Source organism: Camelus bactrianus, chromosome 2 (assembly GCF_048773025.1).
Source record: "Camelus bactrianus isolate YW-2024 breed Bactrian camel chromosome 2, ASM4877302v1, whole genome shotgun sequence".
Taxonomy (NCBI): domain Eukaryota; kingdom Metazoa; phylum Chordata; class Mammalia; order Artiodactyla; family Camelidae; genus Camelus; species Camelus bactrianus.
The window spans coordinates 117,540,597-117,566,399 of record NC_133540.1 but is presented as its reverse complement, the minus strand read 5'-3'; the positions used below and the strand labels follow the sequence as shown (position 1 = coordinate 117,566,399).

Below are 25,803 nucleotides of genomic sequence, written 5' to 3'. Positions count from 1 at the left end.
CTGGTGACAAGCTCCTCAGTTTTATTTGTCTGATGATGTCTTTATTTCATCTTTACTTTTGAAGGATTTTTTTTCTGCATACAGATTTCAAAGTTGGCAGTAATTTTTTTTTTTTTTTTTTTTTTTTAGCATGTTGAGACAGACATTTCATTGTCTTTTGGCTTCTTTGTTTTCTGTCATGAAGTCAGCCATTAGGCTTTTTATTACCCATTTAAGGTGTGTCCCCAACCCTCACCCTGGCTGTTTTAACATTTTCTTTTTGTCTTTGCTTTTTAGCAGTCTTGTTAAGATGTACCTTGGTGTGTTGTTATTGTTCCTTGAATAATAACAATAATTTATTAATTATCAATAATATATAATAATATTATATATTACTAATAATTATAAATATTAATTTATTCTGGTTTGAGTTTCAGGGGCTTCTTAAATCTGGGATTGATATCTTTCTCCAGTTTTGGAAATCCTTGGTCATTATCTGTTCAAATATTTGTTCTGCCACATTTTTCTCTCTCCTTTCTTTCTGAGGCTCCAATTTATTCATGTTATATATTTCACTGAGTTCCACTGATCTCTAGTATTCTTTTTATTTTGTATTATTTTTTTCCTTTGTGCTTCAATTTGGTTATTTTCTTTTGATTTGCTTTCAATTCACTAATCTTGTTTTATGCTATTTTACATCTCTTGTTAAATCCATCTAATGAATTCTTATTTACATTTAGTGTATTTTTCAGTTCTAAAATTTCCAGATAGTTGTCTTTTATTGATTCCAATTCTCAGGTAAAATTATCTGCTTTTCATCTACTTTGTCCAGTTTTTCTCTTTTAAAAAATATAACTCATAATTATTTTAAAGTCTTTGTCAGTTAACACTAATATCTGGATCACATATGGATCTCTGTCTATGGTTATTTTATGTTATTTTCTCTTAGATTTTGTTCGTCTGATTTTGTCTGTTGGCATGCCTATTAATTTTTATTTGATGCCATTGAGTCTGAAAAATTGTAATGCCTCCTTCTGATATCTTTCGTTTTTTTCCCCCTTTGGATTTTTAAAATTTATGTTTTAATTGAAGTATTGTCAGTTTACAATGTTGTGTCAATTTCTGGTGTACAGTATAGTGTTTCAGCCATACATGTATGTTGGGAGTTTGAGATTTGCTGATACCTTTCTTTATTGAGGGTTTACCCTCCTCTCTGCTGGGCAGATAGTCTTGTGACTGATTCCATTAATCCAGTTAGGAGTGTGCTGGGTTGAGGCTGAGTTTTACTTTCAGGCTTGCTCTTCGAATGGTTCTTTCCTGGCTCTCCTAAGTTTTCAACAAATAATTTGATAAATTCTAAGGATCATTTTCTCTCTTGGGTCCTGAACGCTAACGTTCTTCTTGTCAGACTGCTAAAAAACTTTTTTCACAGGTTTTCTGGTTAGGTTTTTAGTCTTCCACCCCACAGAGTTCTAGTGTTTAAAGAATTGCTTGAGAAAACTGGCCATGTGCATAAGATCTTAAGTCTCTGCCAAAGCTCTGCTTATTTCTCTATCCATCCTATGAGCCCTCCATCAGGCTTCGTACTGGGTTTGACCTGATTCTTGGTTTTCTGTTCATGCTCAGAATAACGATCCCAGGGAAAACGTGGCTGCAGAAGGCAGTTTGTCTCACAGGATTTTTCCCTTTCTGTTCACTCCAGTTCTTGTTCTCTCAGCAACCCTCTTCTGTCCTCAGATGATTGGATTTTTGTTTGCTTGTTTGTTTGGCTCTACTGTTTTTTCTACATAGGGATACTGACCAGCCACCAGCTCCTCCATACAACTTGGAAATACAGGGCCTGTTTTGTGAGGATTGAACAAGATAATATGCCTGGCACATAGTAAGTGCTCAGTAAATAGAAGCCTGAGTGTTCTTTAAAAGTTGGAATGAGGTATCACTCCTTTGTTAAAAACCCTTCAGTGCTTCTCATTGCCCTTAGAAAAATGTATAAAGTCCTTAATTAGGCCTAAAAGCTTGATAGCACTGTTCTTCACCCTCTACCCTTCAGCCATGACTGTCTAAGTTTTATAGGTCTTCAGTAACCTCCCAGTTTAATTTAGGTACTCCTTTTTTGGTGATCCATAGTACCTGGAACTTTAGCTTTTGTATTATTTAAATGTTTGCCTTCCCCACTAAATCTGAGTTTCATGAAGGCAGGAAAAGACTGTGTCTGTCTTGGTCTACTGTCTTCTACACCTAGCATAATGACTGGCATGAGAAAGGTGCTCAGCATGTCTTTATTAAATGGAATAAATCTCAATTCTTCTTTTTTAATGTTCATTCTAACAATATATATATATTGAGTACCAACTATGTGCTAGACACTTTGCTAGTGATAAAAGTTTTCTAAAAGCATTCTTACCTTAAGGAATTCAAAGTTTGATGTGGGACTCTGCTTTTCTTTAAAAATGTTTTTCTTTTAAATATTTCTTTTTATTCTGATTTGTAATCTAATAAGTTAATAACTATTTCTCAATTTTATAAGATAGCCTGAAGTTCCAGAAAGAAAACAGTAATGAGAAAACTGTTTTCAAAGCTTTTTGTATTTTAGAATTGCAAGTAAGAGATTCAAGACCTATATAAAATATAACTTTATTTGGAGATGACTGCCTTGAAGAAATATTTTTGTTCCTTTTTGTTTTGAACTCTACTTGTATTAATTCAATGTAATTATTTATTTGATTATTCAATAAGTGTTTATTGAGTATTTACTATGTGTCAGGCACAGTTCCAGGCCAGGGGATACAACAATGAATAAAAATAAAGTTCTCCCCTCATGGAGCGATCATAGTGTTACAAATAAATACAGGTCCACAATCCCTTATCCAAAACCTAGGGGCAGATATGTTTTGGAATTCAGATTTTTCAAATTCTAGAAATTCATGCATATTTTGTATGTTATTTAGTATCTCTACCATTATCTTATATTACCTTGTAATTAAACATATTAATATTTATGCAGCAAAATGTATGAATTTTAACACTAAGTGTGATAAATAAGGGCTATAAATAGTCTCATATCAATTCAGATCAGATCAGATTTTTGCCAACAAATGAGTACAAGTCAGGACAGATTTTGCCACCAATTCAGTTATGAAGAAAACTTTGGAATTTCAAATAAATGATTATGTATCTATACATATAACCTCAGGCAGTTAATTGCCTTGCTGTAATAAAAAATAGAGCAGGGAAGGAAAAATAAAGGCAGGGAAAGGAGATAGTTACATGGGAAACTCAAAAACATGTATTAGGCTGATTCTTAAGATAAATAAAATAAAAGATATATAATATTATAGATTCATATTTTTAAAAATATAATTATAAATCATTTAAAACTAATACAGTCTTGGGTTGAAAAATATGTAGTAACAACTTTGCTTTAGTTTATATCCAGTAGCTCAGACATTTAATAGAAATCATCTAACTCTTAAAAGCAACCTTACAATCAGCTTTGATAATATACTTTTAAACAATTGCCTGTTTGTTACATGACTTTAAAAATTTAATCAGTAGGGCATTTTTCCTGACACCAGCATTTTCTACACTGCCTTCATTTTGTCCAAGCATGTTCAGAAAGTGCTAGAGCCGTGTTGGCCCAACTTAATTAGAAAAATAAAATCACATAGAATATTTTCAAAGCCAAATATGAATGATTTTCAGATTTTTCCCCTGCCACTAGCTCTTCTCTTTTAGTATTAAACAGTGATTTTATTTTAATGTATCTTTTTATAAATTGAAGTTTAATTGTTTAAGATCTTAGTATAATAACACGGAATTTTGTGTTTCTGGAAAAAAGGTTATGTTGTTTGATTGCTGAGTTTTCTTAAATTACAAAGACAGCCTACATCTTAAAACTGAATTTGCTAACTCATCCTCTAGACATTAGAGAGATAACCTAATTCCAAATTTGATGTCTAGCACCAGATTAACATTGTTATTTTGTATCACACATTATTTGTGTTTAAAATGGATGTTGTGTAAGACCTCAAATGTTATTTGCATTCCATTAAGTGCTTGGTAAGTCTTGTTGCTCACATTGTTATTATAAATAATAGAATTGTGAAAGGAAGGAACCTGAAAGAAGATAGGCTTTGAAGAGAGAAGGAATAATATAGCTGATAGGATGTTGTCATGAGTCTAGAACCACAGAGCATTACAATGCTAGTGTTCCTTACTAAAAAAGTTAGGAAATCATATCTCAAATATTGTTTGTTTTTATTCATCATTATCAGAAATATGTACCATGAATAGAGAATTTAGAGATCATAAAAATGAGCGAAGAATCTGGCATTTATTTATTATTTATTTTAGGGAAATGAAAATTAAATATGTTTACTTAAATAGATTCTAATTATATTTTCTATTAGGCATGGATGAGTAGGACATATATTAGTATTTAAAGTCCTGTGCCATGATTAGAGCTTACTATCTTCTGTCTTTTTCTTCTCTCTAGGGTGGGATTTGGCATATATTAGAGGAAGCTCCATATGGAACTGCTGCAGTTGATACATAAATTAATAATTCAGTGACTCTTTGTGTTTGCTGTTAACCAGAGAGTGGTTTCATCTTTACCAATATCTGCCTAGGCTTTTTTCATGTCCTTTCATCTTGGAAAGTAAGACAGTGTAGAGATGAATTATAATGTACAGGATTACGAAATAAGGAACTTCTTGTCCCCACAGAATTTGTGTGCTTGAGGGATTAGATAACTGTAGAAATGTGGGTTTGCTGTGTATAAGTAAGTATATCTCCTCATGTTTTATTTCTGTACTAAGTTGCTTAGAGAAGGTAATGTAGGGTTCTTGAATTAGATAAGGCCATGTTGAAATGAGAGGGAAAAGACTGATTACTAATGTTTCAGGCATAAAGTATATTGTGAGGGAGGCTAAGGAAGTAAAGATGTGGAGTAAGGAGTGTAAGACAGCCAGTGCTGACAGAGAAGTGGATCAACTTGGCGGTGTCATCAGACGAAAACCAGTGAGGGATCCATCCTCAGGTGAGAGGAACCAGAGTAGAGCTCGAATTATATGACACAGATTGGTTATAAGGCGTGGTCAGCTTGCACAGAGCCAACATTTCCAATTTGAAACTAAACTCATTTCTGGCTACAGTGTATGTCCACTGGGACTGCTACAGTTACAGAAACAAATCTGATCTACAGTTTTAGAAGGAAACAAAAATATTAGGAAGAAATGGACATACCCAATTCAACATTTTAAAAAAATTTATTGAAGTAGAGTTGATTTACAATGTTTCAGGTATACAGTAGAGTGATTCAGTTATACATACATATTCTTTTTCAGATTCTTTCCCATTATAGGTTATTACAAGATATTGAATATAATTCTTTGTGCTATAAGTAGGTCCTTATTGTTTATCTGTTTTATATATAGTAGTGTGTATATGTTAATCCTCAATTACTAATTTATCCCCCTCTGCAACTTCCCCTTTGGTAACCATAAGTTTGTTCTCTATGTTGGTGAGTCTATTTCTGTTTTGTAAACAAATTCATTTGTATCATTTCTTTGGATTCCACATATAAGTGATATCGTATGACATTTGTCTTTCTCTTAGCATAATTTCTAGGTCCATCCATATTGCTGCAATTGGCGTTATTTCATTTTTTATGGCTGAGTAATATTCCATTATATATATACCACATCTGCTTTATCCATTCATCTGTCAGTGGACATTTAGGTTGCTTCTATGTCTTGGCTCTTGTAAATAGTGCTGTTGTGAACATTGAGGTGCATGTATCTTTTTGAATTAGTTTTCATTTTTTCCAGATACATGCCCAGGAGTGGGGATTGCTGGAACACATGGTAACTCTATTTTTAGTTTTTTAAGGAGCTTCCATTCTGTTTACCATAGTGGCTGTACCAATTTATATTGCCACCAGCAGTATAGGAGGGTTCCCTTTTCTCCACACCCTATCCAGCATTTATTATTTGTAGACTTTTTGATGGTGGCCATTCTGACTGGTGTGAGGTGACACCTCCTTGTAGTTTTGATTTGCATTTCTCTAATAATTAGTGATGTTGAGCATATTTTCATGTGCCTGATGGCCATCTGTATGCCTTCTTTGGAGAAATGTCTATTTAGGTCTTCTGCCCATTTTTTAATTGGGTTGGTTGGTTTTTTTCTTTTCTTTTCTTTTCTTTTTTTTTTTTGATGTTGAGTTGTATGAGCTGTTTATATATGTTGGATAATAATTGCTTGTGGGTCATATTATTTGCAGATATTTTTTCCCATTCAATAGGTTGTCTTTTCATTTTGTTTATTATTCCTTTACTGTGCAAAAGCTCTTAAGTTTAATTAGATCCTATTTATTTATTTTTGCATAAGTTTCCATTACTGTAGAAGAAAGATCCAAAAAATATTGCTGCGATTTATGTCAAAGAGTGTTCTGCTTATGTTTTCCCTTAGGAGTTTTATAATGTCCAAGCTTACATTTAGGTCTTTAATCCATTTTGAGTTTATTTTTATATATGGTGTTAGAGAATGTTCTAATTTCATTCTTTTACATATAGCTGTCCAGTTTTCCCAGCGCCAACTTATTGAAGAGACTGTCTTTTCTCTGTTGTATATTCTTGTCTCCTTTGTTGTAGATTAACTGACCATAAGTGTGTGGGTTTATTTCTGGGCTCTCTATCCTGTTCCATTAATCTATGTGTCTGTTTATGTGCTGGTACCATACTGTTTTGATTATCATAGCTTTGTAGTATAGTTTAAATTCCGGGCACATGATTCCTCCAGCTCTGTTCTTTCTCAAGATTGTTTTGGCTATTCGGGGTCTTTTGTGTTTTTCATACAAATTAAAAAATTTTTGTTCTAGTTCTATGAAAAATGCCATTGGTAATTTGATAGATTACATTAAACCTGTAGATTGCCTTGAGTATTATGGTCATTTTAACAATATTGCTTCTTCCAATCCAAGAACAGTGTATATCTTTCCACCTGTTTGTGTCATCTTCAATTTCTTTAGTCAGCATCTTACTGTTTTCTGAGTGTAGATCTTTTGCCTCCTTAGGTGGATTCATTTCTAGGTATTTTATTGTTGTTGATGAAATGGTAACTGGGATTGTTTCCTTAATTTTTCTTTCTGATATTTTGTTAGTGTATAGAAATGCAACAGATTTCTATATTGATTTTGTACCCTACAACTTTACCAAATTCAATAATGAGATTTAGTAGTTTTCTGGTGGTGTCTTTAGTATTTATCATGTCATCTGCAAACAGTGACAGTTTTACTTCCTTTGCAGTTTGAATTCCTTTTGTTTATTTTTCTTCTTTGATTGCTATGGCTAGGACTTCCAAAACTATGTTGAATAGAAGTGGTGAGAGTGGGCATTCTTGTCTTATTCCTGATCTTAAAAGGAATGCTTTTAGCTTTTCACTGTTGAGTATGATATTAGCCATAGGTTTGTCATATATGGCCTTTATTATTTTCAGGTGTGTTCCCTCTGTGCCCACTTTCTGAAGAGTTTTTATTATAAATGATTGTTGAATTTTATGAAAAGCTTTTTCTGTCTCTGTTGAAAGGATCATATGGTTTTTATCTTTCAGTTTTTAATTTGGTGTATCACCTTGATTGATTTGAAGATATTAAAAAATTCTTGCATCCCTGGGATAATTCTCACTTGATTATGTATATGATCCTCGTAATGTCTTGTTGGAGTTGGAGTTGCTAGTATTTTGTTGAGGATTTTTGCATCTGTGTTCATCATAGATGAGTTTTGAGTTGTCACAGAGATCTGTGAATTGTCAAGAACACTGGTTCACAACAGTGATTCTCAAGATAGGATGGGGTGGGTGGGGTTGGTGACTGTAATTTTCTTTTTTTGTGATATCTTTGTCTGGCCTTCATATCAGGGTAATGGCCTCATGGATTGAGTTCAGAAGCATTCCTTCCTCTACAATTTTTGGATTAGTTTCAGGATAGGTGTTAACTCTCTGAATGTTTGGTAGAATTCAGCTGTGAAGCCATCTGTTCCTAGACTTTTGTTTGTTGGAAGTCTTTAGTGATTCAATTTCAGCAGTGGTAATTGGTCTGTTCATATTTTACATTTCTTTCTGATTCAGTCTTGGAAGATTGTATCTTTTTAAGAATTTGTCCATTTCTTCTAGGTTGTCCATTTTATTGGCATATAGTTGCTCATAGTAGTCTCTTATGTTCCTTTGTATTTTGGTAGTGTTGATTGTAACTTCCTTTTTCATTTCTGATTTTATTGATTTAGGCCATCTCCCTTTTTTTCTTGATGAGTCTGTCAAAAGGTTTCAATCAATTTTGTTTATGTTTTCAAAGAACCGGCTTTTAGTTTCATTGATCTTTTCTATTTTATTTTAGTCTCTATTTCATTTATTTCTGCTCTGATCTTTATGATTTCTTTTCTTCTGCTAACTTTGGATTTTGTTTGTTCTTCTTTCTCTAGCTGCTTTAGGTGTAAGGTTAGGTTGTTTATTTGAGATTTGTCTTATATCTTGAGGTAAGCTTGTATCACTATCAACTTCCCTCTTAAAACTGATTTTGTTGTGTCCCATAGGTTTTGGATCTTCTTGTTTTTGTTTTTATTTGTCTCTAGATATTTTTTCATTTCCTTATTGATTTCTTCAGTGGTCCATTGGTTGTTTAGTAACATATTGTTTAGCCTCCACCTGTTCGTGTTTTTGCAGTTTTTAAAAATTGCTTTTGTAGTTTATTTCTAATGTTATAGCATTATGGTCAGAAAAGATGTTTGATATGATTTCAATTTTCTTAAATTTATTGAGGCTTGCTTTGTGGCCCAGCATGTGGTCTATCCCAGAGAATGTTCCATGTGTACTTGAAAAGAATGTGTATTCTGCTGCTTTTGGATGGAATGCTCTATAAATATCAATTAAGTCTATCTGGTCTAATGTGTCATTTAAGGCCTTTGTTTGCTTATTGATTTTCTGTCCAGATCATCTGCATTGATGTAAGTGTGGTGTTAAAGCCCCCCAACTATTACTGGGATAATTCCAATTTCTTTTTTATGTCTGTTAATATTTGCCTTTTATATTGAGGTGCTCTCATGCTAGGTGAACTATATGTACAATTGTTATATCTTCTTCTTGGATTGATCCCTTAATCATAATGTAGTGTCTTTCTTTGTTCCTTGTAACAGTCTTTATTTTGAAGTCTATTTTGTCTGATATAAGTATTGCAACTCTGGCTTTCTTTTGGTTTCCATTTGCTTGGAATAACTTTATTCATCCCCTCACTTTCAGTTTGTATGTGTCTTCAGACCTGAAGTGAGTTTCTTGTAGGCAGCATATATATGGATCTTATTTTTGTATCCATTCAGTCAGTCTGTGCTTTTGATTGCAGCATTTAGTCCATTTACATTTAAGGTAATTATCAATGTGTATGTTCTTATTGCCATTTTGTTAATTGTTTTGGATTTGTTTTTGTGGATATTTTTCACCTTTATTATTTTGTTCTCTTGTGATTTGAAAACTATCTTTAGTGTTATGTTTGAACTCCTTTTTTCTCCTTTGTGTGTAAATGTATTATAGCTTTTCAGTTTGTTGTTACCATGAAGTTTTGGTAAAGCAGTCAATATGTATAAGTGATTGTTTTAAGTTGTTGATCTCTTAATTTCAAATATATTTTAAATACCCTGCATTTGTAGTTTCCTCTGATCACATTTACTGTTTTTGATGTCATACTTTACCTCTAATTGTTTTATATATCCCTTAAGTGCTTATTGTGGATACAAATGATTTTAACTACTTTTGTCTTTTAACCTCCTGACTAGTTTGTGTGTGGATGATTCCCTACCTTTACTGATGAGCTTTTCCATTTCATAATTTTTTTGTTTCAGGTTGTGGCCTTTTCTTTTCTGTGTAGAGAAGTTCCTTTAGCAATTTTTGTAAAGTGCTTTGGTGTGCTGAATTATTTTAGCTTTTGCTTGCAAGCTTTTGATTTCTCCCTCAAATCTGAATGAGGGCCTGCTGAGTAGAGTATTCTTGGTTGTAGGTTTTTCCCTTTTATCACTTTAAATATATTGTACCACTCCCTTCTGGTCTGCAGAGTTTCCTGCTGAAAAATCAGCTGATTACCTTATGGGAGTTTCCTTGTATGTTATTTGTTGCTTTTACCTTGTTGCTTTTAATAGTCTCTCTTTAATTTTTGTCATTTTGATTACAGTGAATCTTGGTATGTTCCTCTTTGGGTTAATCCTGTATAGGACTCTTTGCACTTTCCGGACTTGGATGACTGTTTCCTTTCTCAGGTTAGGGAAGTTTTCAGCTATTATCTCTTCAAATGTTTTCTCAGGCCCCTACTCTCTCTCTTCTCCTTCTGAGATGCCTATTAGTATGCTTGATATTTTCCCAGAGGTTTCAAACTGTTTTTATTTCTTTTCATTCTTTTTTCTTTTTTCTGTTCTGTGGTAGTGATTTCTACTACTCTGTCTTCCAGCTCACTGATCCATTCTTCTGCATTATTTAGTCTACTATTAATTCCTTCCAGTGTATTTCATTTCAGTTATTATATTCTTCAATTCTGTTTTCTAACTCTGGTAAAAATGTCTGTCTTCTTACTCTGTGAATCCATTCTCCTCCCAAGTTCTTTGATCATCTTTACCATCATTACTCTGAACTCTTTCTTGGGTAGATTGCCTATCTCCAGATCACTTAGTTCTTCTGGGATTTTTATCTTGTTCTTTCGTCTGGAACATATTCCCTTGCCACCTCATTTTATCTAAATTGCTATTTGTATTGTAGTGTATGTGGTAGGTTAATTATGTTTATTGACCTTGAAGAAGTGGCCCTCTGTAGGAGATGCTCTATGCATTCCAACTGTGCACTCCTCTCTCCCTGGGGTCTGCTGGTCCCAGGGTAGGGACTGACCTGCATTTGTGGACTTCTTCTACAGGCTGTGGGATTGTAGTTTTCTTGCTTCTGGTGTCTTCCCCCTGGTAGGTGGAGCTGGGTCTTAGCTCGCTGGCAAGCAGGGCCATGTGTAGGGGCATGTCTAGAAATGGCTATAGGCTCAGGAAGGTGGAGCTGTGTCTCCACCCATTTAGATGTTTGGCCTGAGACATCCCTGTACTGGAGCCTGTAGGTTGTTGGGTGGGGCCAGGTCTTGGTGCTAATGACCCAAGATGTCAGCCTCCTGGAGAGTCTATACAGACAAATACTCCCCAATATGTCCACCACCATTGTATGTCTCCAGGGTGAGCCACAGCTCCCCACTGCCTCCCCAGGAGACTCTCCAAGACCAGCAGGTAGGTCTGGCCCAGGCTTCTATGAAATTACTGCTTTTGCCCTTCATCCTGGCACATATGAGATTTTGTGTATGTCTTTTAAGAGTGAGGTCTCTAATTCCCTCACACCTGTGGGGACAGCAGTTAAGCCCTGCTGACCTTCAAAGCCAAATGTTCTGGGGCTGTCTCTTCCTGGTACTGGACACTCAGACTGGGGAGCCTGATGTTGGGCTCACTCCTGTGGGAGAACCTCTGCAATGTAATTATTCTCCAGTTTGTGGGTCACCCACCCAGGATGTCTGGGATTTGATTATATCGCAAATCCACCCCTCCTACTCATCTCATTGTGGTTTCTTCTTTATGTCTTTAGCTGTGGAAGATCATTTCTGGTAGGTTTCAGTCTTTTTCATCGATGGTTGTTCTGCAGTTAGTTGTGATTTTAGTGTGCGCGTAAGGGTAGGTGAGCTCAAGGTCCTTCTACTCCACCATCTTGGCCACTTTCCCAACGTGTTTTAATTGAGCCTCTTTTTCTCAAGAATGAGAGAGGACTATGCCTTGTTTTTCTTTTTATATTCAGCAACTGACATGTAGGTTTTCAATTAAATATTGAAAGAAGAATGCAAATGAATAGGCATATACTTGAGTATAACCATACTGAAAGGAAACAGCTGCAGTTGGAGAGTGCTTGGATGGCACTCAAAATGGGAAGATAGGAGTGAGTTCCCAATGTAGGAATAGCGAGAAGTCTAAGCAGAAGGTTCTGTTGTAAGGCACTTCTAGAGAGATAAGTTGTATAAGTTGGGTGGGATAAGATTTTTAGAGGAGTGTAAATACCAGAATGAGTTTGTTTTTATTTTGTAGGCAGGAAAGGGGTCACTGAGGTCTTTTGAGGAGGGTGGAGACTTGAAAGTGGTTTTTAGGAGCAGTAGTCAGGCACTGGTGAGCAGGATAGATAGGAATGGGGGAGTTTTCCAACTTCATCCTCCGTTTTATTCCTTCCTGTGTTCTATTGCAACTGTGCTGTTCCACAGACTGAAGGAGCATAAGAACATTCCCACACTTTTGCTCAGCCTGTACTCCTCTGCTTCTCTTTTCCAGCTTCTTCAATTAGAGTTAATTGTTCCTTTCTCTATGGTTGATACCTCTGTTGTAACTAACATATTTTCTTTCTCATAGTGAATTAGTTTTTTTATTGGCTATCTTCCTTTCTGAACTAAAACTCCATATGACAAGGACAGGGTCTTAATTCATCTTGTGTTCCCCATGGGGTTTTGCAGTTGTAAGTCTAAGAAATCTTTAGTGCAAATGCATTCATTGAAAACATGTTTTTGAAGTACTGACTATGTGACAGCTATTGTGCTGGATCTTGGGATACAGAGATGAAAGACATGTGTCCTCTAGAAGCCTATAGTCTAGTACAGTGGTTCTCAAAGTGTGGTCTGTGGACCCTTGTCTAAGACCCTTTCAGGTCAAAACTATTCCATATGATACAAAGACCTTTTTAAAAAAAATTGTGCTGACATTTGCACTGATGGTACAAAAGCAATGACTGTGGGTTTAAGTGCTGGTGTATTAGCACAAATCAAGGAACTGGTACCAAACTGTGCTAATAGTCATTATATTCTTCACTATACACATTCACAGTTTCTGAAAAAAAAAAAAAAAAAAAAAGCCAGTTTCATTTGAGTGTACTTAGTGAAACAGTGAACAATTTTATTGAATTTCTTTTCTTAAATATACATTTTTTTAATATTCTGTTTTAGGAAACAGAAAATATACATAAAGCACTACCACTATATATTGAAATAAGATGATTATCTAGAGGAAAAGCACTCCAGCAATTAACTGAGTTTCAGGAGTTACAGGCTGAAGCTGAACTGCTGGCTTGTTTTCTTTCTTTTTTTTTTTTTTTTCTTTTCTCCTTCTTTTTTAGTGAAACAGTGTCTTTACTTACAAGAGTAAGCTACTGACAAACTTATTCAGACTTGGATATTTGGCAGAAATTTTCTCTAAAATGAGCAAAGTGAGCTCATCACTCCAAAGAAACCATTATGTGTTGGCAGTGATAAAATTCAAGCTTTAAATTAAAATCAGATTCTGGAAAATTTGTATCAGTCACTGTGAATTTGATGGCTTCCCAATACTTAAAGTCTTTTCTGCTGATATGGGTGGTGATAATAACAAATATTACTTTTTAATATTGTTCAGTGGAATGTGTCCACTGCATCACTTAGTTAATATATTTGAAATGATCACTACATAATGTTACATAATCAAGTATAGGCAGAGGATTGATTCAGAGTGCAATGTAGATCAATATATATGTATGTAATAAAATACGAAAACGTTATTGATATTCAGATTCCGCATTGCAGCTAATCTTTAGGACACTACTACTTGTCAAATTTTAGTGTACTATCAAAGGAGTATATCCACAGTGTCTGAAATGGATACTAAAATATCCTTCCCTTTTCCAGTTGCATATCTGTGTGACATTGATTTTCATATATATCAATCAAAACAACCTAGTACTATAGATGGAATATCACAACAGATTGAAGAATCCAGCTGTCTTCTAATCCAAACATCAAAGAGATTTGCAAAATGTAAAACAAGCCTTTTTTCCCCACTAATTTTTGTTTCTGAAAATAGTTATTTTAAATCAAAGTACTTAGGTTAATATATTGTTTATATTGTTATTTTAAAATGAGTTAACAAATATTTTTATTGTGGTAAAATAAACATGAAATTTACCATTTTAACCATTTTTAAGTGTATAGTTTAGTGGCATTAAGTACATTCACATTGTTGTGCAACTATTATCATCATCCATCTCCAGAACTTTTTCATCATCCCAAACTGAAACTCTGTACCCATTAAACAATAACTCCCCATTCCCTCCTCCTCACAGTCCCTGGCAACTGCCATTCTACTTTCTGTCTCTACGAATATGACTGTTCTATGTACCTCATATAAGTGAAATCATACAGTATTTGTCTTTTTGTGACTGGCTTATTTCACTTAGCATAACGTCCTCAAGGTTTATCCATGTTATAGATGTGTCAGAATTTTCTTCCCTTTTTAAAGGCTGAATAGTATTCCATTATAGGTACATACTGCATTTTCTTTATCCATTCATTTATCTGTGGATGCTTGGGTTGATTCCACATTTTAACTATTGTGAATAATGCTGCCATGACTATGAGTGTACAAATATCTGTTCAAGTTCCGACTTTCAGTTCTTATGAGTATATATGCAGAATTGGAATTGCTGGATCATATAGTAATTCAAATTTTTCCATTTTTGAGGAACTTCATACAATAAATAAACAATTTATTGATTAGGGGTTACAATATGGTGATATTCTAATTATATCATATCTGTTTTAGTTATTAGCTGGAATACTTTTATAAAGACACATTTCCCTTTATCTATTATTTGGTTACCCAGTGGTACAGTTCCTATAGGAATGGCAGGCTAGATAAATGCCTTTTCATTTATTTACCAAGTTTTCAGGGTAATAAGGTGGTTCCTTGACGTCCTCAATTTTTATTACTCTACCAAAATTTTCTCCTCAGAAAGAGAGAAATGGAGCCCTGGCTGGTCAGTTTCGAGAATTCAAAGATGCTAGGTTGCTCAGGGGTCTTTAGACCTCATCTCTTATATTGGATTAGACAAAACCCCTTCCAGGGTCAGCTACTGTTCTAAAATTAGCTCATCATATGGTCCAGTGAGTACTTCCTGGCTATTTTGGGGTTCTTCTCTTTTCATATCCATCAGACACCCCTCTGCTTTTTTTGTATAAATGTTAATACCGTTGTGGCTGTTGGTTTGTTCCCAGCTGCTTGTGTTTTACACTTGTGGGGAATAGCTTATCAACAAGTTTTGTTGTAAATATTTTCCATGTGATTTTGGTTTTGCTGTCTAGTTGCTTGGTCTGTTTTTATGTGGAGATCAGGTAGATTTAAAAAACCTCACTACCACCAATACCATCTTCCCAGAAAGAGATTGAATCCTAGAAGAGTTAGAGTAGAAATGAGAATAACTGAATTTTCTGACTTGGAAGATTTGGTAGACAGTAATTTCATGGATGAGGATTAAAAATAGAAGGGGATGAGAAAGATGGTGAGTGGAAGATAAGATCAATTTTTGATTTCTTAGATTTGAAATGTTTATGAGAGATCCTAGTAGAAATGCCTTCTTAAGAAATATGCTTCCAGAACTTGATAGAAAGATCTAAGTGATGAAATACCAACACTTTGAAGGTAATTAAAGGCATATTAAGTTGGAGAAATTGTTATTTTTGATAAAAATTAGTGTGAAAAACCAGTGAAATAGAAAGCATGCACTTGAAGATGAAAGAGATACTAATAAGCATTTGTGAACGAGTAGTTTTATGTGTTTTCTGTAAATATGTACAACAAATGCAGGCTTACAGAGCAGCAATCCTAGAGGATGATATTGTTCAAAGATCCAGTTATATGGGTGCAGGAAGGTTTTTAGTCATTAGGTGTAGGTGCCATATATGTTGAATATAATACTAAGAGAATGAATTGATAAAATCTAAGTATTTTTCCTGTTAGAAAAATAGATGTTAAGTATTCATAAAAATAAAAGCCTTAGATGAAGACTTTAACTATTCAAAAGCTTCAAGTTTTAATATTTTAAGTAGACTGCAGTATACTATCACAGATCCTTATTTTAAGAGTCGGTGAAAAAGTCTTCTCTTATGAGCTATTCCAGATGCTCAGGTGGTCTGACCTCAAGGCGGATTTTTAAAACAGTATGCACATTTGGACATTCCTTTTTAAAAATTTCATTAGCATTAAATATCATCCCAAATAACTTACTTTTGACCTCTGTCTTTTGCTTTCTTCTTCTTTTTTCCTCTTCTTTCTAAAATTAGGCCAGTCTTCAGAGACCCGAGATTAAACTTGAATCACTAAAAGAAGATATTAAGGAATTCTTTAAAATATCAGGTTTGTAAGTTGTTTTTTTTTCCCTCTAATTCTTTAAGGCAAAATAAGGAAATAATTTATTTGAGGAAATATTGTATCCCTAGCCTTCTAACTACTCATTCAAAATTGTGAAATGATGGCTGGATAAGTTTCTATTTGGGGAGAATTAGAACTTTCAGACATTTCAATAGAATGCTGCAAAAATTCAGAGCACTGTGAGAATGACTGCTTTACATTAGTCTGTTTTAAATACTGTTTACCTTCATGGTCAAGCTATATCCTGAATGTATTAAGAATCTCCTTAGTTAAGTGACCTGTCTTTTACCATTCATTTGTGGCTTTTTTTCTTCTATACTTTTTTTCTCTCCTCTTTTCTACCTTTCAAAGAAAACAGGAGAAAATCTCCCCCTCCTTTTTTGTTTTTTTTAAATCAACCTGTTTAGCAGCCTTTGCACATGGGAACTGAGATATTAAATGGTTTACTTACCCAGATAAGTTCAACTAGTTAGCAGCCAAACTAACTGATCCGACTGGTGGTGCCTCGTAATAGTCGTCTTCTCTTGTTGAGGAGTTTACTGACTAGTTAATTGTAACGAATTACTTGTGATCTTTGTCAAGTGCCTGGCTGTTTCTTGCCCTGTCCTTGGCACATTCCTCATAGCTCTGGTAGTACAATAGCCAAAGATTTTGATGTTCATTGAATGAGTACCTTAACAGTGGAAGAAGGAAATGTTCCTCCCATCTTAAGAAAAGGGTACCATAGTTTTACTCACAAAATAGTATCATGTTTATGACTTTGCTATTTAGTGTTAGCCAAGGGATATTGGCAAATATATAGGGAATAATTCCTTAATATAACACTTTACACAGCAATTGGCAGTTGATAAAATCCTTTCACAAATGAATATGATGTTAGTTTTTGTGAGATAAGTTTAGTTATAATGTATGTTTATTTAAAACACTAATATGTTTGTATGTTTTATTCCTTTTTTTAAAAAAAATAGGTTGGGAGAAGAAGCTTCAGAATGCTGTATATAGTGAACTGAGTGTGTGAGTTTTTCCTACCTATTTTGAGATCCTCTTATGTTTAGCTGTATTTACTTTGTAAGTAGTGAATGTTGTATTGCTATGTGTGCTCATTGTTATTACTTCTTAGTATTTATATGGCTTTCAAGTACATTAACACTATTAAAAATTACAGTCTTGCCTGAGAATTAATAATAAAGAGGTGGGGATTTTTTACTGCCAAAAAATTTATATATTAACAATTCATTTAACCAGTATGATTAGGGAGTGATATTTCTCATAAGCTAATATTTCAGATAATTTAAACTTACCAATGTTCTTTTTATTTTCCTTTTTCTGTCTTTATAAACTGACCATTTTAAACACAACTTTTTTTCCTTGAAAAAATGACGTCCTTATTAAGAACATCAATGTTTTTATTTATCTGGATTTGTCCTGAGAGTCTGTTGAAGTGTGTAGAACTATTTGTCATTACAAAAAATACAGATCCTGAATGTTAGCGTTAGTTTGTTCAGTGTTCCATTATTCATTAACTACTTACTGCTAGCGCCATCCTAGGCACTGGGAATATAGCACAGAACAATAAACACAATTTCTGCCCTCATGGAGTTAATAATCTAATAGAATTCTTATGTCCTTTTTTTTTTTTCCTGCTATCAGCTGTGTCTCTAGCATTCTCTAGTTTCTCACACTCCCATTTCTAATTTGCTCTTTCTAATCTACTGATAACTGGGAAACGAGATAACCTTGTTTACCTGAATTGTTTCTGAAACAAAGAGACTCAGATGAATGCCTGTGGATTTGTGCTTAGACACATTTTTAAAATTAGTATTTGCTTCTTTGCTTATTGCCATCTTCCAAGTTGGTTTTTGAACTCTTAAAATCGCAAATAAAGTGTTATCTATTAACTAAAGTTGACTGTGACCATACCTTTGGTTCTAGTCACCAAAGGAAAAGACAGTTATCATAACAAGTAAAGTTTTAAAATTCCACAAATGTAGTAGAGACGCCATGAGTTGATTAAACTAATACGGACACGGTGATTTCTCTCTTGCCTGTTAAAGCTTGTGACTTCAGTGTCTTTGTCTCTGATACCAGCAGAATAAAAGCATCTGTTGTGTATAATTCCGAACATTAGATTCTCATCTGAGGAGATACTAGTGATGATTGCTTTTTTGTGGTATAATGCTTTCCCGGAAGCTGTGCTGTGCTACAGGGTGCCTCTTTGCTTGGTGCCAGGGACGGGCATTTCATTCACTGACATGTCTTTGATATCCTACATAATAGACATAAGTAGTTATTTTTTAATAACTTTTAGGGATATTTGAAGGGGTTCAGTAAAAACTACCTTTTTCCTCACTTGGATTCTGAACAAACTGAGTAATAAGATAAAATGTAAAGGCAAATGGGAGATCAAAAGCATACTCTTATTTGTGGTAAAGACTAGGTAGGAGGACATAGCTTAGTTCAAGAGCAGAATAAGCTCTTTAACTGAACTCTAGACTTAAGTAGACTTTACCTTTTAGTTAAGTAGCATTGATGAACATGTTCAGTTTATTCCTTCAAAATTTGAAAGTTGGATAAGGCATTAAACCTCATCTGTGGTGTAATGATTTAAGCCTTGGAGAGAGGCCAAGAATGTTACAGTGAGGAACTCTTCAGATGAAAGGGCACATCCAGAGTGGGGGAAGGTGTGTTTCCTGACATAAATCAGAAGAATAAAGTGGACTTAGCATGTTCTGTTGTGTTTTTCATTGGCAGAAACCGTTAGATGGATAAGTAAAGAAAGCAGAAAGTATAAATATTCATTAAGTTAAATAATTGGAGCTGAAAAAAAATTCTCATTCCTAATAGAAGGACACATGGGTTAAACAGCTCATGCCTGAAAATTGCTCATGTCATTTTACTTATTTTAGTAAACATTCCAAAGATTTTAGTCATATTTTATTTAACAAATATAGCAGAAAATTTTCTGTATTCTGTTGTTACATGAAACTTGTAACTGTAGCCCAGGTTAGCTCTTCCCACTTCAGGTTGCCTACTTTGTTTAATTATTATTGTGTTAATAACCACTTACATTATGTTAATGATAATTTACATTGACTGAATGCTTATTTTATGTTCAGCTCTGTGCTAAGCACTTTATATGCATTGCTGTATATAATGTAGTTTTCATAACCACCCTGTGAAGTAGAATTTGTTATTATCATCATTTTACAGAAGAGAAAATTGAGTCTTAGGCCACTTAAGTAACTTGCTTAAGATGACATAGCTAGTAAGTAGCAGCGCTAGGGCTTTACCTCTAGCTGTCTGATTCCAAAGCCCATACGTTTTACTACATCTCACATACATTTGTATCTTATTTCTTACCTAGATTAAAAGTCTTCTAAACAAGAATTTTGTCTTAAATTTCTTTCAATATTTCCTGTAGCATCAAATAAATGACATTGAGTCAGCAAGTAGTTATTGTCACCTACCAATGCTAGCACAATAAAGATTTGTTGAATTGAGGAAATACAGCATAATTATTAATCCTAAACTTACTGTAAAGATTTAAGAAAGCCTTTACATTGAAAATGTACCAAGTTCTTTCTGTATCCTAGTCTTTATTTTATTTTGTGTAGAGCAGTTTATAAAGAATTAGAAGACCTATTATTTTCCTTTAAGGAATATGAATTAGAGAAATAGATAAACCTTTTTAAACTTTCTATATATGAATATATTATAAAAACATATACCATAGCCTACTGTTAAGTAGCTATATGCAAGTGTCTGCCATACCTTGGAGGGTATATGTGCTGAGTATAAGAGCTGAAAATGGAAAGATTTTAGATGATGTACCTTATACTAGACCATGAGGTAGGGTAAGTCTTTATAGACATTCATATGTTCCTGGAAGAGTCCTCAAGTAGTAGACCTGGGCACCTCCAGAATGTCTTAATTATAGTTCTTCTTTGCCCTCTTAGTTTTATTTATTTATTTCTGGTTTTTTTTTTTTTAATTGAAGTACAGTCAGTTACAATGTGTCAATTTCTGGAGTTTGACATTTACAAATGTTAGCCACTATATATAAAAGTAGATTTTAAAAGTTTTTTCTCCTTTCTTAGTTTTAAATGTTACTATGTGCTTGTTATGCGTTATGTATGGAGCTAGGTGCTGAGGCTAATGAACAAGGTAGATAGTCTTTGCTTTTATGGAGCTTCCGTCCTGGTGGGTCACAGAGACTTCAAAGAGAAGATTGCAATTCAATACAATAAGTGCTATAATAGGGTAAGTACAAGGAGTACATAGGGCAGTCACTTAACTCACATTGGGGATGTCATGATAACTTACCAGAGGAAATAATATTCAGACTGAGATCACAAAGCTAACCAGAGTTAGTCAGGAGGAGTAAAGAAGAAAAGTGCTTAAGGCACAAGGGAACAACAGAGGTTTAGAGATGTAAAAGAATGTGGTATATTGGAGGAACAAAAGTTGTATGGCTGGATGGTAGAGGGGAAAGGGGCATAGGAAAGGATGATGCTAGATCTGTAGGCAGGGATGCACTTCTTACTCAAGGATTTGTAGGCTGGATCCTAAAAGCATTTGGGTGCCATTTTGGGATTTTAAGCAGAGCAGTGACATGATCACACTTGCATTTTATTCATTTAGCAATGTACTGAGTATCTAATATGTGCCAAGCCTTATGTTAGACACTGGAAGTACAGTCACTGGTGAATAAGGAAGATACTGGTCCTGACTAACAGACAGGCCAGTTGGCAGTTTGAAAATAGTGTGGAAGCAGGGGAGACTGCTTATGAATCTGTCAGATGAATGCAGGCAAGAAATGTTGGTTGCCTAAAACAATGTCACTGGGGTAGAAAAAGATGAGAAGTATTTATGGGAATTTAGGGAGACAGGAAGAGAGAGGAGTCAAGAGTGATATTCAGGTTTCTGCATTCTTCCTGTCTGCTGATCCTCATCACTTTGTGCACTAAATGTAAAATCCATGAGAACAGAGATTTTAACATGCTTTGTCCACTGCTGTATCTGTATTACCTCGAACACTTAGTAGGTGCTCATTAAATATTTACAAATGAATAAATACCTAAGTTTATTTTGGTTTCAATGTGAATGATTTTAGGGTTGCCACTTCTTGTTACCTGTTTTTGTGGATAAATTTCTTTGAACATTAATTAAATAACTGTTAAGATCATCAGTAAGTGCTCTCTAGTTTCAGTCTTAAATTTCTAAGTTTTATTAAATTTAGAAATAATTACCATTAAAATGGAAAGATTTTAGAGTTATATTTAATTATAAACCACATGTCTCTTTACAAATGATGTATGGAGTGGTATAAAATATGTAGCTTTTCAGCTATCTTGCATATAAGAAGATATACTGAGGTATCCAGAGATTATCATTTTTTTTTTCATTTGTGAGTGGGGAAAGGTGATTTATTTAGGTACATGGAATACAGATTTTCATAGAAAGAACTACTAGCCAGGAATAATCAGTTAGTGAAATTGCCTTATTGATTTGGTAGGATAGGTTGGCTTTTTCTATTCCAGAAATGTTTCTTATGGACCTTTGAATCTTTTATGCTTAGATTCTGGGATAGGTGCAAGAGACTTGGCATATCATTAACCCTCTATGTGCTGATGTCCCCTTTTAGAAGAGGAATTTCTTGAAAATTCAGTGTAGGGTTTTTGATTGTTAAAACATGGTTGCTTTGCTATAGGTACAAGTTCTATGACTAAGTTCAATGGGAGTTATATGTTGTTGTGAAAGAGATTGAAACCTCTAAGTAAATGTTAAATTACTGTATTTTCCTGTTGCTTTCTCTATAATTGTACATCACTCTGTGTCTCAGCCATTACATGCCAACCATCCTGGCTGTCTCTGATTTTTAGGCATTCCGCCTTCCCCACCTCAGAGTCTTGTGCTTTCTTACCTTTCGCTTGGAATATTCTTCCCCCAGATTTTTGAAGAGTTGGCTCCTCTTCACTCATGTCTTGGCTCAAATATGAGCTTTCCTAGACAACTTCCCTGCCTTCCAAATCACTTTTGACTCTATTTTCTGCTCTCATTTTCTCATGGCACTTATTACTTATTGATATTGTTCTATTTATTGATTTGTTTTTGTAAATACTATTTTTCTTCTCAGGAATATTAGGTACATGAGAACAGGAGACACTGTCTTAATCCTACCATATACTTAGTATTAGTACCTAGAATGACTCAAATACTTGTTGAATAAATAAATCTGTTTTCTTATTAAAAACAATACATTTTGAATATAAGATATAATTTTACTTTGAAAACAGGAAGAATTTATAAGATATTAAATGTTTAAATTTTTATTAAATTTATGAATTTATTATATACTAAAATATGGCTATTAGAAAAGGGAGTATTTTTACACTATCATTTCAACTATGTAAAAATATATATAATCCTATGGAAAAGGGAACTGGGAGAAATGAGAAGATTTGACATATTGGTCAGTTAATGGATTTTTTTTAGACTTTAGACTTAAAAAAAATTAGTGATATAATATTGTATACTAAAATGAACCATTGTGATAATTTTCATATGAGCATTTACAGAGGTAAATAATTTAAAAATTACCTCAATTTATGAATGTACTTTAATTTTTAGTAAATCATTAAATTGCTAATTTGAAACTACAGTACTAGTAGGATAAGAATTAAAATTTTATTAGGTTGTTGTATCTTGTGTAGGCACATAAAAGTGCTCATTCTGTTCCATTTATATCATGGACCTCAGAGGTAAGTAATTTCTAACCAAGAGAACTGACTAATTGTCAAGAGTAACGTACGATATTCAGCTCCCTCCTTTTATCCCTAGGTTTCCTTTACCTAGTCATCCTGCTGCGCCTCCTGAACATCTTAAAGAGCCTTTGGTGTATATGAGGAAAGCACAGGTGGGCTATGGTTCATTTTAATTTTCTTCTTCCATACAAAGTTATATACTGCAGGGCAGAAGGTCCTTATTACTATCAGGACTATGTTTATTGTATGAAAGACTGGGTAAAGACCACTGAAGTGATGTGAACAGTATTTGCATACGCTTTCTTTCTACTTTCCGTAACCAACGATCACTCTTAGTTACTGTAGTGATCCTGAAAATATTGAGTAGAAGAAAAAAAATCATGTGCCGTACTGGCCTGAAATTTCAAATATGGTAAGAGTATTATACAACCATTTGTTCCTCATGCTCTGTGATCTTAAATGAATGAAATGGGAATGAACTGACTCACTCTTCCCTCAACATTTTGACTTTTGACACCAGTGTTACTGATACTGTATTTGAAATATGTCTGTTTTCACAGCAGGTTGTTAAATGCTAATTGTATTCTGTTCCGAAACTCAAATGAACCTTGTATCTAAAATGGACTGAAAACAACTAAAAGTCACTTTAAAAGAATAAAATAAAATAAAATAATTTAAACAGAAAAACTGTAAAAAGCTGTTCCCTATAAATTCTGTCACATGCCCCTAATTGTTTTCGCTGGCCTTTGCCTGGCATCGCCTGGTCTACCTGCTGTGAAGTAGCACTGTTCATAAGCCTTCCTCCCAGTCCTGGGGACGCTAACTGCCACTGCCGAGGTGTTTAATGGCCATCCTAAGGCCATCATAATCTCAGAAATTATTATGAACATTTTCAAATATGCCCCCAAAGAACTCCCACACACCCATCACCAAGCTTCAACAATTGTCAGGGTAGTTCTGCTGCTCCTGGGATGTGTTCTGCTGCTTTCAGTTCCCATGTTTCATGATAGTGGATGTTAGGCAGGTTTTTATTTTTCTGCTTTTATTTTCATTTTAAAAAATCTTCAAAATTAGATGGTGAAAGGTGCAATATAAGCAAAACACATGGAGATATTTGAGGAAATACGTTATCTATTTCTATCTCTAGGTGGTACCTTTAGGGCTAGCCATCAGACATTTATTATCGATCCGTCATAAAGCATAATCATTAAATAATACATGTGTGAAAGAGTTGTTTGGTCTTTTGTTGTAAAGATATAAACTCAAGAAAATAAAACTAAAAATTTGGGTCTAAATATTTTTTGGCAAAGTTTGTAAATTTCTGTTTTAGGGAAAGTATCAGTTTTAGCGTAAGTGTAAGAAACAAAACACAAAAGTTGGTTTCCTTTTAAGACTGAAGAGATACAGAGATAAGTAATAGGTCTATTCTTAAAGTCTACTGCTAATTGCTGTGACTATATAGGACTGGTAAGTATCTGTCTTGTGTAAATATATGTATGGTCCTCTTTCTCTCCAGACTTACCCACTAGATCAAGAGATGGCATTGGCATGTTTCAGCCCATAGGCCAAATCTGCCCTGTACTTGTTTTTGTGTGGCTGGCAAGCTAGGAATATTTTTATATCTTGTGACCCATGAAAATTATATGAATTAATAAAATATATTTTATTGGGAAATAGTCCTGCTCCTTTATTTACATTTTGTCTGTGGCTGCTTTTGCACTACAATGTCAGAGTGAAGTAGTTGCATTAGAGACCTTATGACCTGTAAATCCTAAAATTTTTGTTGTCTGTCTTTTTACAGAAAGTTTGCAAATCCATGCACTAAATGATTCAGTTCTTTAAGAGCAGGGACTGTGATTTTTATTCTCAGCATCTAAGCATGGTACCTAGCCCACATTTGCTGAAATGGAGTTGACTCTTGAACAACATGGGTTTGAACTGCATGGATTCACTTATATACAGATTTTTTTTCAGTGCTAAAAAATATTACAGTACTGCACTGTCTGGGGTTGGTTGAATCTGCAGATGTGGAACTGCAGATACAGGGGCCCAACTCTCAGACTGTAGTTGGATTTGCCGCTGCATCGTGGCAGTGGTTGTCATCCCTAACCCTTGAGATGTTCCAGGGTCAACTGTAAATGATTCTTGAGCCATGGTCACACTAAATACCTTTTCTACCAGTTAGTGTCTGCCTGTCTTCCCATATTTGTTCTCCTCTAATTGTCTAGTTTTCTGCTCCCTGTTCTATCAGGCAGTTCTGTCTTTGCATGAAAGCTACATAGCGTGTATTGAATGACTGCTGTTCCATCATGTTCTCCCTTGCACCTCATGCCTTTTTCTCCATTAGATTTCAATTCTGTCTGCCATTCCCGTCCTCAGCCCAAGGTCACTTCTACCATCCACTTTCTCTCTTCTCCCAAACTGTTGAATACTTAGGAGGAAGATTATATGGTCTTCCCTTACTTTTTATTACCAAGGCCATCACCGCAGTGATCATGGTGATGATCAAGATGAGCAGATGAACCTTTATAATGTATCTCACTGCCTTCTAGCAAACCTCCAGTGACTGCCAGCTTCTTAACAAATGAAGTTCCTTCTCCAAAGCCCACCTCTTAAAAGAGTTTCACTACCTGTCCCCAGCTGCTCCTTCCACTGTATCGGGCTCTGCTGTCTTGTAACTGTCATTTGTGCCCTTCCTTACTTTGTGGTTCTTTCATGGAAAGCCCTTCTGCCTGCTTTGCATTGTGAAGATCTCATCTATTTTGTGTCAGTTCAGATGGCATCTCTTCTCTGAG

At 34.5% G+C, this 25,803-nt stretch overlaps 1 protein-coding gene across 6 annotated transcripts in view; it reads left to right on the top strand.

Annotated features, from left to right (window-relative positions):
• The window catches only part of TBC1D19 (TBC1 domain family member 19), a 145,217-nt gene that overhangs the window by 9,340 nt on the left and 110,074 nt on the right, over window positions 1–25,803 (top strand). For 5 of the 6 annotated variants that reach the window (XM_074349540.1, XM_074349546.1, XM_074349554.1 and 2 more), the window contains exons 2-4: window positions 16,157–16,229; window positions 17,213–17,258; window positions 23,085–23,160. In XM_074349540.1, the coding sequence (XP_074205641.1) occupies window positions 16,157–16,229; window positions 17,213–17,258; window positions 23,085–23,160 (195 nt within the window). Of the gene's footprint in view, window positions 1–16,156; window positions 16,230–17,212; window positions 17,259–23,084; window positions 23,161–25,803 lie in introns of those variants that run through there. The other variant, XM_045522676.2, reaches the window with a different exon arrangement.